We start from the raw sequence: 14,488 nt of genomic DNA on the forward strand, positions 1-14,488 counted from the left end.
GGGGACACACCAAGATTAGAGAAAAAATAAAAACTGAAAATAAAGAAACATCTCCTTCCCTCAGGGTCTAGCAAGATTTTCAGCCAAGTCCTACCTGAGGTCAGATTGGGGGATGAGCACATGGCCCATTGAGAGCATGCCAAGTCCACCCAACTCCTTAGGGGTGTAGAACACGACAGGGGGGAAGCGACTCGGCATCTTGGAGTTGAGGCCAATCTTGATTCGTGTCTGGATCTTGTTCTCACACTTCACCAGCAAGTCCAGGAGCTCCTGGGTGTTCACCACAGCCTCCCGAAAGTATGTCATAAGGCCAATAAGAGCTGTGTTCCACTTATTCACAATCTGAAGATAGTGAAAAAGAAGTAAATTATAGATAAATCATTGCAGGGACAGGGTGTGTGGCTAGGAACCACCAGATACAATTAGTTATATTCTCCCTAGTTCTCAAGAAAGATTTGAGCTCAATGTCATTAGGGAAGTGTGTATAAATCAAAATCACTATGAGATACTACCTAACACCCACTGCAATGGCTATAAGATAGTTACAAGGATGTGGAGAAAATGGAACTCTCATATACTGCTGGTAGGAATATGAAATAGTGCAGCCACATTGAAACAGCCTGGCAGCTCCTCAAAAGGTTAAAGAGAGTTACCATATGACCCAACAATTCTACTCCTAGGTATATACCCAAGAGAAATAAAAACATGTCCACACAAAAGTATGTACACAAATGTTCACAAAAGCATTATTTGTAATAACCAAAAAGTAAAACAAATGTCCATCAACTGACAAATAAACAAAATGGTGTACAGCCATATTATGGAATATTATTTAGCCATGAAAAAGACTGAAATACTGATGTATGCTACAACATGGATAAACCTTGTAAACATTATACTAAGTGAAAGAAACCAGATGAAAAAGGTCACATACATGATCCATTTATATGAAATGTCCAGAAGAAACAAATCCACACAGACAGGAGGTAGATTAGGGGTGGCCAGAGGACTGGGGCAGGGAGGGACATGGGGAGTGAGTGACTGCTAATGGGTATAGGGTTTCTTTGTGGGGTGATGAAAATGTTCTGGAATTAGTGGTTATGGCTGCACAATTTTATGCATATAATGAAAACCACTGAATTGTATACTTTAAAAGTGTGAATTTCATTTCAATAAAAACATAAAGTTGGGCTTCCCTGGTGGCGCAGGGAAGATCCCACATGCCATGCGGAACAGCCAAAAAATTAAAAAAAAAAAAAAAGCTGAAAGAATTTCCTTTAAGATCAGAAACGAGACAATGATGCCCACTCTCACCACTTTTATTCAACACATTATTGAAAGTCCTAGCCACAGCAACCAGACAAGAAAAAGATATTAAAGAAATCCAGGGACTTCCTTGGTGGCGCAGTGGTTAAGAATCTGCCTGCCAATGCAGGGGACACAGGTTTGAGCCGTGGTCTGGGAGGATCCCACATGCTGCGGAGCAACTAAGCCCATGTGCCACAACTATTGAGCATGCGCTCTCCAGAGCCCACGTGCCATAACTACTGAAGCCCGCAGGCCTAGAGTCCGTGCTCCATAACAAGAGAAGCCACCGCAATGAGAAGCCCTCACACAACAACAAACAGTAGCCCCCGCTCGCTGCAACCAGAGAAAGCCCACGCGCAGCAACGAAGACCCAATGCAGCCAAAAATAAATAAATAAATATATTTTTAAAAAAATTCCAAATTGGAAAAAAGTGAAACTGTCACTGTTTGCAGATGACATGATATTATACATAGAAAATCCTAAAGACACCACCAAAAAGCTATCAGAACTCATCAATGAATTCAGTAACATGGCAGGATACAAAATTAACGTAGAGAAATCTATTGCACTTCTGAATACTATCAGAAAGAGAAATTATGAAAACAATCCCGTTTATAATTGCATCAAAAAACCAAACCAAACCAGGGACTTCCCTGGTGGTCCAGTGGTTAAGACTCCATGCTTCCAATGCAAGGGGCACAGGTTTAATCCCGGTTGGGGAACTAAGATCCCACATGCTGCACGGTACAACCATGGGAAAAAAAAAAAAAAATCTAAAAAACAAAAAACCAAAAAAACCCAAACCAAACCAAACAACAACTAGGAATAACTCAATCCAAGGAGACAAAAGACCTGTACTTGGAAAACTGTAAGAACTTGGTGAGGGACTTCCCTGGCGGTCCAGTAGTCAACTCCACACTTCCACTGCAGGAGACATGGCTTCGAGTCCTGGTCTGGGAAGATCCCACATGCCACGGAGCAACTAAGCCCGCGAGCCACAACTACTGAGCCCACATGCCACAACTACAGAAGCCCATGTGCCTAGAGCCCATGCTCTGCAACGAGAAGCCACCACAATGAGAAGCCCATGCACCGCAATGAAGAGCAGCCCCCCACTCGCCGCAACTAGAGAAAGCCCGTGTGCAGCAACAAAGACCCAACACAGCGAAAAATAAATACATTAAAAAAAAAAAAAAAGAATATTGTTAAAATGACCACACCCTCAAGTCCATCTACAAATTCAATGGAATCCCTATCAAAATAGCAAAGACATTTTTCACAGAAATAGAACCAATAATTTTAATATTTGTATGGAAACACAAAAGACCCTGAAGAGCCAAAACAATCCTGATAAAGAACAAAGTAGAAAGTATCACACCTCCTGATTTCAAACTATACAAAGCTACGGTACTCAAACAGTATAGTCGTGGCACAAAAACAAACCCATAGGTCAATGGATCAGAATAGAGAGCCCAGAAATAAACCCATGCTGTTATGGTCAATTAATCTACAACAAAGAAAGCAAGAATATACACTGGGGAAAAGACAGCTTCTTCAATACACGGTGCTGGGAAAACCGGACAGCTAATGCAAAAGAATCAAACTGGACTTTCTCACAACATACACAAAAAATAAAGGCAAAATGGATTGAAGACTTAAACGTAAGACCTGAAACTATAAAACTCCTAGAAGAGGGACCTCCCTGGTGGCACAGTGGTTAAGAATCTGCCTGCCAATGCAGAGAACACAGGTTCGAGCCCCAGTCCAGGAAGATCCCACATGCCGTGGAGCAACTAAGCCCATGCACCACAACTACTCAGCCTGCACTCTAGAGCCCACGAGCCACAACTACTGAAGCCTGCAGGCCGAGAGCCTGTGCTCTGCAACAAGAAGCCCGTGCATTGCAACGAAGAGTGGCCCCCGCTCACAACTCGAGAAAGCACGCAGCAATGAAGACCCAACGCAGCCAAAAATAAAATAAATAAATTTATTAAAAAAACCCAAAAACTCCTAGAAGAAAACACAGGCAGTACTCTTTGACCTTAGTCTTAGGAATACTTTTTTGGATATGTCTCCTCAGGCAAGGGAAACAAAAAATTAAGAAATGGGGAAAAAAATAAATAAATAAAAAGAAAAAAAAAAGAAAAGAAAAACAAAACAAAACAAAAAACAAACGGGGCTTCCCTGGTAGCGCAGTGGTTGAGAGTCCACCTGCCGATGCAGTGGACACGGGTTTGTGCCCCGGTCTGGGAAGATCCCACATGCCGCGGAGCGGCTGGGCCCGTGAGCCATGCCGCTGAGCCTGCGCGTCTGGAGCCTGTGCTCCGCAACGGAAGAGGCCACAACAGTGAGAGGCCCGCGTACCGCAAAAAAAAAAAAAAAAAGAAAAAGAAAAGAAATGCGACTATATCAAACTAAAAAGGTTTTGCACAGGGGCTTCCCTGGTGGCGCAGTGGTTAAGAATCCGCCTGTCGATGCAGGGAACGCAGGTTTGACCCCTGGTCCAGGAGGATCCCACATGCTGCGGAGCAACTAAGCCCGTGTGCCACAACTACTGGGCCTGTGCTCTACAGCCCACGAGCCACAACTACTGAAGCCCGCACACCTAGAGCCCATGATCCTCAACAAGAGAAGCCACTGCAGTGAGAAGCCTGCACACCTCAACGAAGAGTAGCCCCCGCTGGACGCAACTAGAGAAAGCCCTCACGCAGCAACAAAGACGCAACACAGCCAAAAATAAATAAATAAATAAAAGCTTTTGCACAGCAAAAGAAATTATCAACAAAATGGAACGAAAGCTCACTGAACAGGAGGTGATATTTACAAATGATATATCTGATAAGGGGTTAATATGCAAAATATTGGGTTGGCCAAAAAGTTCGTTAAGGTTTTTCCATAACATCTTATGAACGAACTCTTTTGGCCAACCCAATACAAAGAACTCATACAACTCAACATAAAAAAAAAAAAACAAAAACCTGATTTAAAATGTCTATGCGGCAGAGGAGCTGAAGAGACATTTTTCCAGAGAAGATATAAAGATGTACAATAGAAACATGAAAAGATGCTCAACATCACTAATCATAAAGGAAATGCAAATCAAAACCACAACGAGATGTCTCCTCACACTTGCCAGAATGGCTATTTTCAAAAAGACAAGTAACAAGCGTTGACAAGGATGTGGAGAACAGGGAACCCTCATGTACTACCGTACCACTGATGGGAATGTAAAGTGGTGCAGACACTATAAAAACAGTATGGAAGTTCCTCAAAAAATTAAAAATAGAACCACCATACAATCTAGCAATTCTACTCCTGGGTATTTATCTGAAGAAAACAAAAACACTAATTCGAAAAGATATGTGCATCCCCATGTTCACTGCAGCATTACTTGAAATAGCCAATATATGGAAGCAACTTAAATGTCTATTGATAGATAAATGGATAAAGGAGATGTGGTATGTATACACACACACACAGAAATATTACTCAGGCATAAAAAAGAATGAAATCTTGCCATCTGCAACAACACGGATACTTGGAAGGGTGGGGGAATGAGTGAAATAGTTGAGGGAGACTAAGAGGTACAAACTTCCAGTTATAAAATAAGTAAGTCATGGGGATGTAATGTACAGTATAGGGAATATTATAATTTTGTGTGGTGACAGGTAGTAACTAGACTTATCCTGGTGATCATTTTGTAATGTGTAAAAATAGCAAATCACTATATTGTTTACCTGAAACTAACATAATATTGTAAGTCAGTCATACTTCAAAAAAAAGAGAAAGAGATCTGCAAGTTCCCTGGTGGCCTAGTCGTTAGGATTCTGGGCTTTCACTGCTGTGGCGCCAGTTAATCTCTGGTCAGGGAACTGAGATACTGCAAAAGCTGCACAGCGCAACCAAAAAAAAAAAAAGAGAGAGAGAGAGAGATCTCTGAAGACCCATGAAGGGATCCATTTGCAGGCTATAAAACTCCGAGGTCGTGCTTGCTTCGGCAGCACATATACTAAAACTGGAACGATACAGAGACGATTAGCATGGCCCCCGTGCAAGGATAGCACGCAAATTTGTGAAGCATTTCATATTTTTTTGTTATACAGCAGCAACTAACACAACAATGTAAAGCAATTATACTCCAATAAAGATGTTAAAAAAAAACAAAACAAAACAAACCTCCGAGATCAAAGAAAGAACCACCACCAGACCAGTAAGCTGAACAAGTCCCACAGCTCACATAAGGTTGACAACAGTTTGTGTTCCCGCCAGCCATACAGAGACTTCATAATAAATGGGAATTAGGTATAGTCCATAGAAAGTTATCAACTTAGTAGTGGAGATAAATTAGCCCCAGAAGAAAGGGTGCTCTGGATTCACTGTAACTAAGAAGCTTAAAATTAAAAGCAAGCCTCAAAAGGATCAAACCAAACCACAAGTTACTGAACTGTACACCAGAACACAACCCAACACTCTTTAAAGGAATATAACAAAATCCATAAATCAATATAACTTACACAATTTCTAGCATCCAATCAAATATTGGATGCATACAAAGAAGTAGGAATAAATTACCCAGAAACAGAAGAAAAATCAATCAGTACAAACAGACCTGGAAACAACAGATGATGGAATTAGTAGACAAAGATCTTACAACAGCTATTGAACGTTTTATAATTATGCTTGAGTATATAAAGAAAAACATGAACATAATGAGGAAAGAAACAAAAGATGTTAAAGACCCAAATGAAACTTTTAGAGATAAAAATTACAATATCTGAAATTTTAAAATGTACAGATGGGATTAACAACATTGTAAAGCTGCAGAAAAAATAATGAAGGCAAAATAAACACTTTTTCTGACAAACAAAAGCAGAGTGTATTCACTGCCAGTACACCTTTACTACAAGAAATGTTAATGGAAATTCTTTAAGCAGAAGGAAAACAATACCAGATGGAAACCTGGACCTATATAAAGTAATGGAGAACACCAGAAATAGTAAGTATGTGGGTAAAATGTAAAAGACATTTTTTTTTTCATTTTGTAATTTCTGTAAAAGATAAAAAGGCTGTTTAAAGCCAAAACAGTAACAAAGTATCACTGTGTTTATAATACAGGTACAGTTAAAACATATAACAAAAACACTACAGGGACTTCCCTGGCCATCCAGTGGTTAAGACTTCTCACTTCCATTGCAGGGGGCACGGGTTTGATCCCTGGTCAGGGAACTAAGATCCTGCATGCCGTGGGGCGTGGCCAAAAAAAACAAAAACAAAAAAACACAAACACTACAAAAAATGAGGAGGAAAATGAAAGTACATTATTGAAAGGTTCTCGTACAATATGTAACGTGATACTAGACTAGTGGTCACAGTAAGTCAGAGATGTATACTGTAAACCCTAGAGCAACCAATAAAAAACAAAGAAGTGTAGTTAATAAGCGAAGTGTGGAGATAAATTAAAATCATACCAAAACCCCACTCAATCCAAAAGAAGGCAGGAAAATGAGTTACTCAGTTTTCCTGGGTCTCTCCCACATATATATGTTATGAAACTTTCGTTTGATTTTCTCCTGTTTAAAAAATAAATTAAAAAGAAGGCAGGAAAAGAGGAAAAAAGCTGAATAAAGAACAAAGGATGAGATGGCAGATTTAAACTCAACATTAACAGTCATATTAAACTTAATTGGAGTGTTTAGACTATTTGTAAGGCAAAGATTGTTAAACTGAATTTAAAAAGCAAGAACCAATTAAATGCAATCTATAAGAAGTTAACTTTAATTATAACGACACAGATTAAAAGTATAAGGATGGAAAAAGACATCCATGCACACACAAAACAAAGCTAGAGGGGCACTACTGATATCAGACAAAGTAGACTTCAGAACAGAGAATATTACAAGGAATAAAGAGGAATATTTCATGATGATAAAGGAGTCAATTCGTTAAGAAGATATAGTAATTCTAAATATACTACATACTTAGGGACTTCCCTGGTGGCACAGTAGATAAGAATCTGCCTGCCAATGCAGAGGACACGGGTTTGATCCCTGGTCCGGGAAGATCCCACGTGCCATGGAGCAACTAAGCCCGTGCGCCACAACTACTGAGCCCGCATGCCACAACTAAAGCCTGCAGGCCTAGAGCCCATGCTCCACAACAAGAGAAGCCACTGTGAGGAGAAGCCCGTGCACAGCAACGAAGAGCAACCCCACTCGCTGCAACCAGAGAAAGCCCACGCACAGCAACAAAACCCAACGCAGCAAAAAATAAATAAAATTAAATCTTTAAAAAAATAAATATATTATATACCTAATAACAGAGCTTCAAAATATATGAAGCAAAACATCATGGACCTGTTTAAGCATAAGATTCAAAAAAAAAATTAAATAATTATGCCCAACAGTATGAACAATACATATTTCTTGCTGGGGTGTCAACAGAGTTGCTTCTATCTATTGAAATGTCTATGTGTGCATCAGTTGTAAAGTTCATTTCTAATTCTAGCTGTCTCTTCAGGTACAATGATACAGCATTCCACCTGGCAAAACTCCTTGGTCATCACCCATATGCAGGTTCTTGGACAAAAAGTTTGTCAGTTTGCATTTTGGTCTCAATGAGATGGCTCCCTACTCCCCTAAGCCTGCTAATCTCCTGATGACTCTTTCCTGGTTTTCCACCTGTAAGCCAAGCCAATTATGCTTTGCCCAACTTTGACTAAATATTTAAAAGCTACCAGAGCAGTCTGAACTTCAGACATTCTTCTGTGCTCAAAAAAGATATAAATTTCTGAAAAAATGTCATGTGTCTTTATGTTATAAGCTTGGATGTCTTTAACAAAGTGAATGGTGTCTCTAAAGCCAAAATAAAAAGAGGAACCTGAAAAGGGAAATAAATCCACGACTTATGACAATCTTCTCTCAGTAACTGATAGAAATAGACATAAGAAAAAAAAAGACATAGAAGGACTTGAACAACACAATCACTTGACTAAACTTAAATGACATTTGTAAAACCCAACAAAGCAGAAGACAGATTCTTTCTCAAGTACACGCGAAGGCAGTCACTATATATGCTAAACCATAAAACAAGTCTAAATACACTTGAGAAAACTAAGATCATAAAGGGTGTTTTCTGACCATAATGGAATTAAACTAGATACTAATAAAAGAAAAACACCTGGAAAACCCCTCAAATAATATTTGAAAATTAAACAACATACTTCTAAGTAACCTATGGGTAAAATAAGAACTCATAAGAGAGGGACTTCCCTGGTGGTCCAGTCGCTAAGACTCCACGCTCCCAGTGCAGGGGGCCCGGGTTTGATCCCTTGTCAGGGAACTAGACCTCACATTCATGCCGCAACTAAGAGTTCGCATGCTGCAACTGAAAGCTCCTGCATGCCATGACTGAAGACCCTGCGTGCCACAACTAAGACCTGATGCAGCCAAATGAATAAATAAAATTTAAAAATACATATATAATTTGAGTAAAAAAAAAAAAACAAAACGACAAAAAAAGAACTCACAAGGGAAATTAGAAAACATTTTTAACTGAATGAAAATGAAAACCTATCAAAATTTTGAGGGATACAGGGCTTCCCTGGTGGCACAGTGGTTAAGCATCCACCTACCAATGCAGGGGACATGGGTTTGAGCCCTGGTCCAGGAATATCCCACATGCCACGGAGCAACTAAGCCCCTGTGCCACAACTACTGAGGCTGCGCTCCGGAACCCACGAGCCACAACTACTGAACCTCCGTACCACAACTACTGAAGCTCGCGTGCCTAGATCCTGTGCTCCACAACGAGAGAAGCCACCGCAATGAGAAACCTGGGCACCTCAATGAAGAGTAGCCCCCACTCGCCACTACTAGAAAAAGCTGGCACGCAGCAACGAAGACCCAACACAGGCAAAAATGAATAAATAAAAAATAAATTAATTAAAAAAAAAAAAACTTGAGGGATGCAGCTAAAGCAGTGCTTTTATTAAAAGGAGATTTTTCAGCACTGAATATTTCTATTAAAATGAAAGGTCCAAAACTGTCATCATCTAGCCTTTTACCTTAACAAACTAGAAAACTAACAGCAAATTAAACCCAAAGTAAGCAAAAGAGCAGAATCAATGAAATCGAAAAGAGAAGAATAAAAATCAATGAAACTGGGCTTCCCTGGTGGCGGTTGAGAATCCGTCTGCCAATGCAGGGGACACGGGTTCGAGCCCTGGTCCGGGAAGATCCCACATGTCGCAGAGCAACTAAGCCCATGCGTCACAACTACTGAGGCCCACGTACCTAGAGCCTGTGGTCCGCAACAAGAGAAGCCACTGCAATGAGAAGCCCGCACACCGCAATGAAGAGTAGCCCCCATTCACTGCAACTAGAGAAAGCCCACGCGCAGCAACAAAGACCCAACACAGCCAAAAATAAATTAATTAAATTAAAAAAAAAAATCAGTGAAACCAAAAGATCAATCTTTTTTTTTTTCTTTGCTACGCGGGCCTCTCACTGTTGCGGCCTCTCCCGCTGCGGAGCACAGGCTCCAGACGCGCAGGCTCAGCAGCCATGGCTCACGGGCCCAGCCGCTCCGCGGCATGTGGGATCTTCCCAGACTGGGGCACGAACCCACGTCCCCTGCATCGGCAGGCGGACTCTCAACCACTGCGCCACCAGGGAAGCCCAAAGATCAATCTTTGAAAAAGAGAGCAACCACAAAATACCAAACGATATAATCAACACTTTAAGGTAAGGAATACTTTTGCTAGGCAATTCTTGAAGTGAAAGCCCACACTGGCTGGAGTTATCACAGGAATTAGCCTTGAGCAAATAGTTTTCAGACAGGCAGGATGAAGTGACTCCTGGATGAGGTAACAGCCTGAATCAAATCACAAAAGCAAAACTGAGCATCTAGCTTGTGCTCAGGATGAGACAACCAAGGCAACAGACCTATAGCAACGAGAGCGGAGAGCTGGGGACCAGAATGGGCTAGATCTGGGAACAAAGCAAATAGACTTCAGTAAGACAACTCCGAGTCTTAGTAAGTTCTCTGACTGTATTTGGTCCTTTGAATCACAAGCTGCATGGTTTGTATCACAGAACACTCCAGTTCTGCTGCAGTTACCGGTGCTTTATTCCCATTAGGGAGTAAGTATGAATTCCCAAGGAGTTATCACATTCCTTTAAGAATAGCAGAAGTTCCTGGGGATGAGGGGAGGCAAGAAAGAGAATAACACTGAGTGATTCCATGTACTAGGTACCATGGTAAGAACTTCACACATACTAAGTCTTCATAAAAAAAACAAATTCAATTCACATAACCTGCCCATCATGGCACATGACCAACTTGGATGGGAATGTGGAAAATAAAACTGATGTTAGAAAAAAAACAAAAACAAAAACAAAACTGATGTTAGGATGATGGGATTCTGGGTGTTTTCTGGGTTCTGTTAGTATTTAATTTCTTTTTACTGTAAGTGAAAACGTAACTGGTAAAAAATTAATGGGAACTTTTACTGTGTCCTTTTGAACCATGGTACATTAGACAACAAATTTTTTCCATCTAAAACTAAACACATAGCTGGGGCAGGGGAGATGAACAGGCAGAGAACAGAGGACTTTTAGGGCAGCAAAAATACTCTCTATGATATTAATGATGGATATGTGTTCTTATACATCTGCCTAAACCCACAGAATATATACCACCAAGAGGGAACCCTAGGGTAAACTAAGGACTTTGGGTGGTTATGATGTGTCGATGTAGGCTCATCCTTGGTAAAAAAAAAAGGTACCACTCTGGTGAGTCATGTTGATAATGGAGGAGGCTCTGCACATGTGGGGGCAGGGGTTAATGGGAAATCTCTGTGCCTTCCTCTCAATTTTATTATAAATCTAAAAGTGCTCTAAAAAAACAGTTTTCAAAAAATACATAATGTAAAATAAAAGTCAAAACAAAACAAGAACAGAGAAATACATCTACTGCCAGGCAAAGATGTTCTTTTCCTCTTGGCTTTAGACTTTAAGTCATCTACACATGCTTAAAGGATTCCCTGGTGAAGGACAGAGAGAATGCTGTTTGTGGGAAGACAGGGAACTCAGCAGGAAGGTGGCCTTATGGTCCTTCATAAGCTAAAGCTAAGTAGGCTGCACCTTGTAAGTCATATGATCTAATGTGGTGCATTTCTATTTTCCTTCTGTTATTCCTGGCCCATATCAAAGTCTTGTTTAAATGTTCCAGTCTTATTTCATAGCTACTACTAGGACTGAAGGAGTCCTGGCTCGAAGCCTGGGCTACTGCACTGCATGTACATAAAGCAAGAATGGGGGTAGCACCTAAAGTGCCCCCGTCAGTAATAACTACAAGTGAGTCTGGGGGGAAGGACAAGAATAGCGCCATAAGGTCCAGCCACCTCTAGCCCTACTGGAGATTTCCCTTCTATTATCAACCTTGGAGGACCAAGAAATTTTATTACAAGAACTGCTTTACCTTAACACACCTCAGGAAACAAATTCCAATACTGTACTATCTGATCATAATCTCTGAGATGCCTCTAATCAATGACAGCAAACATTTATTACAAAATCTGTTGAGTAATATAGCTTATTATAAGCATCATTTCTCGCAAAAGCTCTCTGAGCTAGCTAGCATATCAGTACCCCCATTTTATGGATGAGGGAACTAAGGCCCAGAGTGGGTGAGTGACTTAACCCAGATCCCAAGAGTAATGTGGTAGAGCTCTGACTAAACCTAGTCTGACTCCAGAACCCATTATTCTAAGGACTATATTAAACTGCCTACCTGACCTCTGACAGTCCTCCTTTACTCAGGCTCTTACCTCTCACACATATATTCCTTTGATCCCTGTATTTTTTCCTGAGGCCACTGGCCTCTTCTGGTCTCTTCCTTCTCTCCCTCCCAATATCCAGGATTCCAATAGGGGCCAGCACCCTTGATTCCCCTGCATCCAACCCCTTACCACTCCACAACAGCCCTCTGGCAAAACCCTAGCCCTAAATCAGCACTACAATCTATCCACCTTCTCCAGCCCGTTGCTGAGAGCTTGAGAAGCTGAGAAGTTCTGGGAAGAGCCCACACTCACTCAGTTGTCTTCACTCTCTTAAAGCCCTCAGTGCAGTTTCTTCAACAATCGAATCCCACCCTCACCACTGTGCTCAAGTCCAGCACCCCCTGCCCCTCACTCCAGCCCAGGTGAAGCTGAAAAATGCAAGGTTTGTTATAACTTCCCACTAAACTTATCTATATTCACAACTAGCAGACCTCTTTCTACTAGGTTCAGAGGATGCTTCCCTGTTTTCCCTTTACTCTACCCCTGCGGAGCAGACACCGTTCCACCACCTACCAGGATTCTCTGCTGCACTCTGAACTGCTACTGGCTCCTTACTGTACACATACTCCCATCACTCCCATTTTAAAATACCTGCCTTGACTTCTATCTCCCTCTAGGTGGCGTCTAATGTCCCTCCTCCTCCTCCTGCTCTGGCAAACTGACAGTCCTTGCCGTCTCCACTCCCTCACTTCCCATAAAGCCTCACCCACTGCAATCTGGCATTTATCCCCATATTCCTGAAACAGCTCTTGCTAAGGTCATCCATGACATCCTGACTGCCAAATCCAATGGATACTTCGGGCCTTATCTGACTGAAACACACTTAGGCAACTGACACTGTTAAGTGCCCATCCCAATTCCTGACAGGCTTGGCATCCATGGCCCGGCGCTCTCCCAGTCTGGCCGTGCTGCTCAGTGTTCCCTATGGTTCCAAACTCACCCCTCTGCTCTTCTTGCTCCTTACAATTTCCCCAGATAATCTTGCTCACTCTTGAGTTTTCAACCATCTCCTTTATATTGAGAGACTCCTAAATCTGTATTTGCAACCCAGACATCTTCCCCAAGCTTCAGATTCCAAAGTTATCTCCACTTGGACATCCTATAGGAACCTCTAAGTTGCCCCTAGTCGCTCTTACTTTCTCACCTCGTTTCTCTCCCTGGAGCTTCAAACTCATAATGCTTTTCATCAAATCTAAGAGGTACCACTAAATACACACACACATACATGTATTTTGGAACTGAAGAAATACGATATAAATAAGTGTCTGCTGGAACCTCTATCTGCATGTTCTCAGGAACGTCAAACTTTTTATATCCTAAACTAAGTTCATTTATCTTCTCTCCTAAACCTGCTCTTCTTTCTGTAGTCTTCCAGTTGATGGCACCAACATTCACCTAGCCACCCATGCCAAAAACTGAATGTTATTTTGACTTCCTTTCCCTCTGGCATTTCACCAAAATGAAGCTCTGCTGACTGTACCTACTATTTATCCAATCTGTTCCCCTCTGCGTACGTTCACGGTTCTCATCATCTCTATCTGGACTTCAGCAGTAGTCCCCAAACCTCATCTTTCCTCCTCCTCTTCTGAATCCATCTTCCCCACAACTGCACGAGTGAACCACCTAACACGGAACGGAAATCTGAAAAAGTCACTCCCATGCTCAAGACCCTTATGGAATTTTATTTTTGGCCACGCCATGCGGCACGCGGGATCTTAGTTCCCCAACCAGGGATCAAACCTGTGTCCCCTGAATTGGGAGCCCAGAGTCTTAACCACTGGACTGCCAGGGAAGTCCCCTGGGACTCTTATGGGATTCTTAACAAGGCAGCTGATGCTCTCCATGATCTAGCTCTGCTTACCTATCCAGCCTCCATCTCCTCCACAGTTTTATTGTTGTAAACCCAAACTTTTTATGGCCTCACATGTACCACGCTGGCTACCTCTTCATACCTCTGGCTGAAAGAATGCTCTCCCTCACCTGCCTCTCACATGTTATTTCCTTCAGGAAGTCTTTCTCTCTTCCTCTCCCAGACTGGGCTACAGTCATGAACCTGAGGATTCTCATAGATTCCCAAGTAACACAAGAGCTCTATAAACACATTGTACTGTAGTTCTCTTGACTATGCACTGTCTCTCCAACTAGGTAGTGAGCTCTTGGAAGGCAGAGACTGTATATCACATGTAGTGTGTGTGTAACACCTTGAACACAGTGGCTATCAACAAACACAAATGGAATGAATGAGTTACACAATTCCTGTTATCTGACTCTTGGACGATATAAACCAACCTAAAAAGACAAAACACTTTTTCCCTGCACTATACTCAAAAAAAAAAAAA

At 41.6% G+C, this 14,488-nt stretch overlaps 1 protein-coding gene and 1 non-coding gene across 2 annotated transcripts in view; one reads left to right on the forward strand and one right to left on the reverse strand.

Moving 5' to 3' along the window:
- Positions 1 to 14,488, reverse strand: part of PRPF8 (pre-mRNA processing factor 8) — a 36,524-nt gene that overhangs the window by 9,104 nt on the left and 12,932 nt on the right. The window contains exon 24 of the mRNA XM_065897880.1: positions 95 to 342. Within this exon, the coding sequence (XP_065753952.1) occupies positions 95 to 342 (248 nt within the window). The remainder of the gene's footprint in view (positions 1 to 94; positions 343 to 14,488) is intronic.
- LOC136139549 (U6 spliceosomal RNA) lies at positions 5,295 to 5,401 on the forward strand. Its single transcript, XR_010657073.1, has one exon. It is a non-coding gene; the product is annotated as a U6 spliceosomal RNA (small nuclear RNA).

The sequence above is a fragment of the Phocoena phocoena genome, chromosome 19 (assembly GCF_963924675.1).
Source record: "Phocoena phocoena chromosome 19, mPhoPho1.1, whole genome shotgun sequence".
Taxonomy (NCBI): domain Eukaryota; kingdom Metazoa; phylum Chordata; class Mammalia; order Artiodactyla; family Phocoenidae; genus Phocoena; species Phocoena phocoena.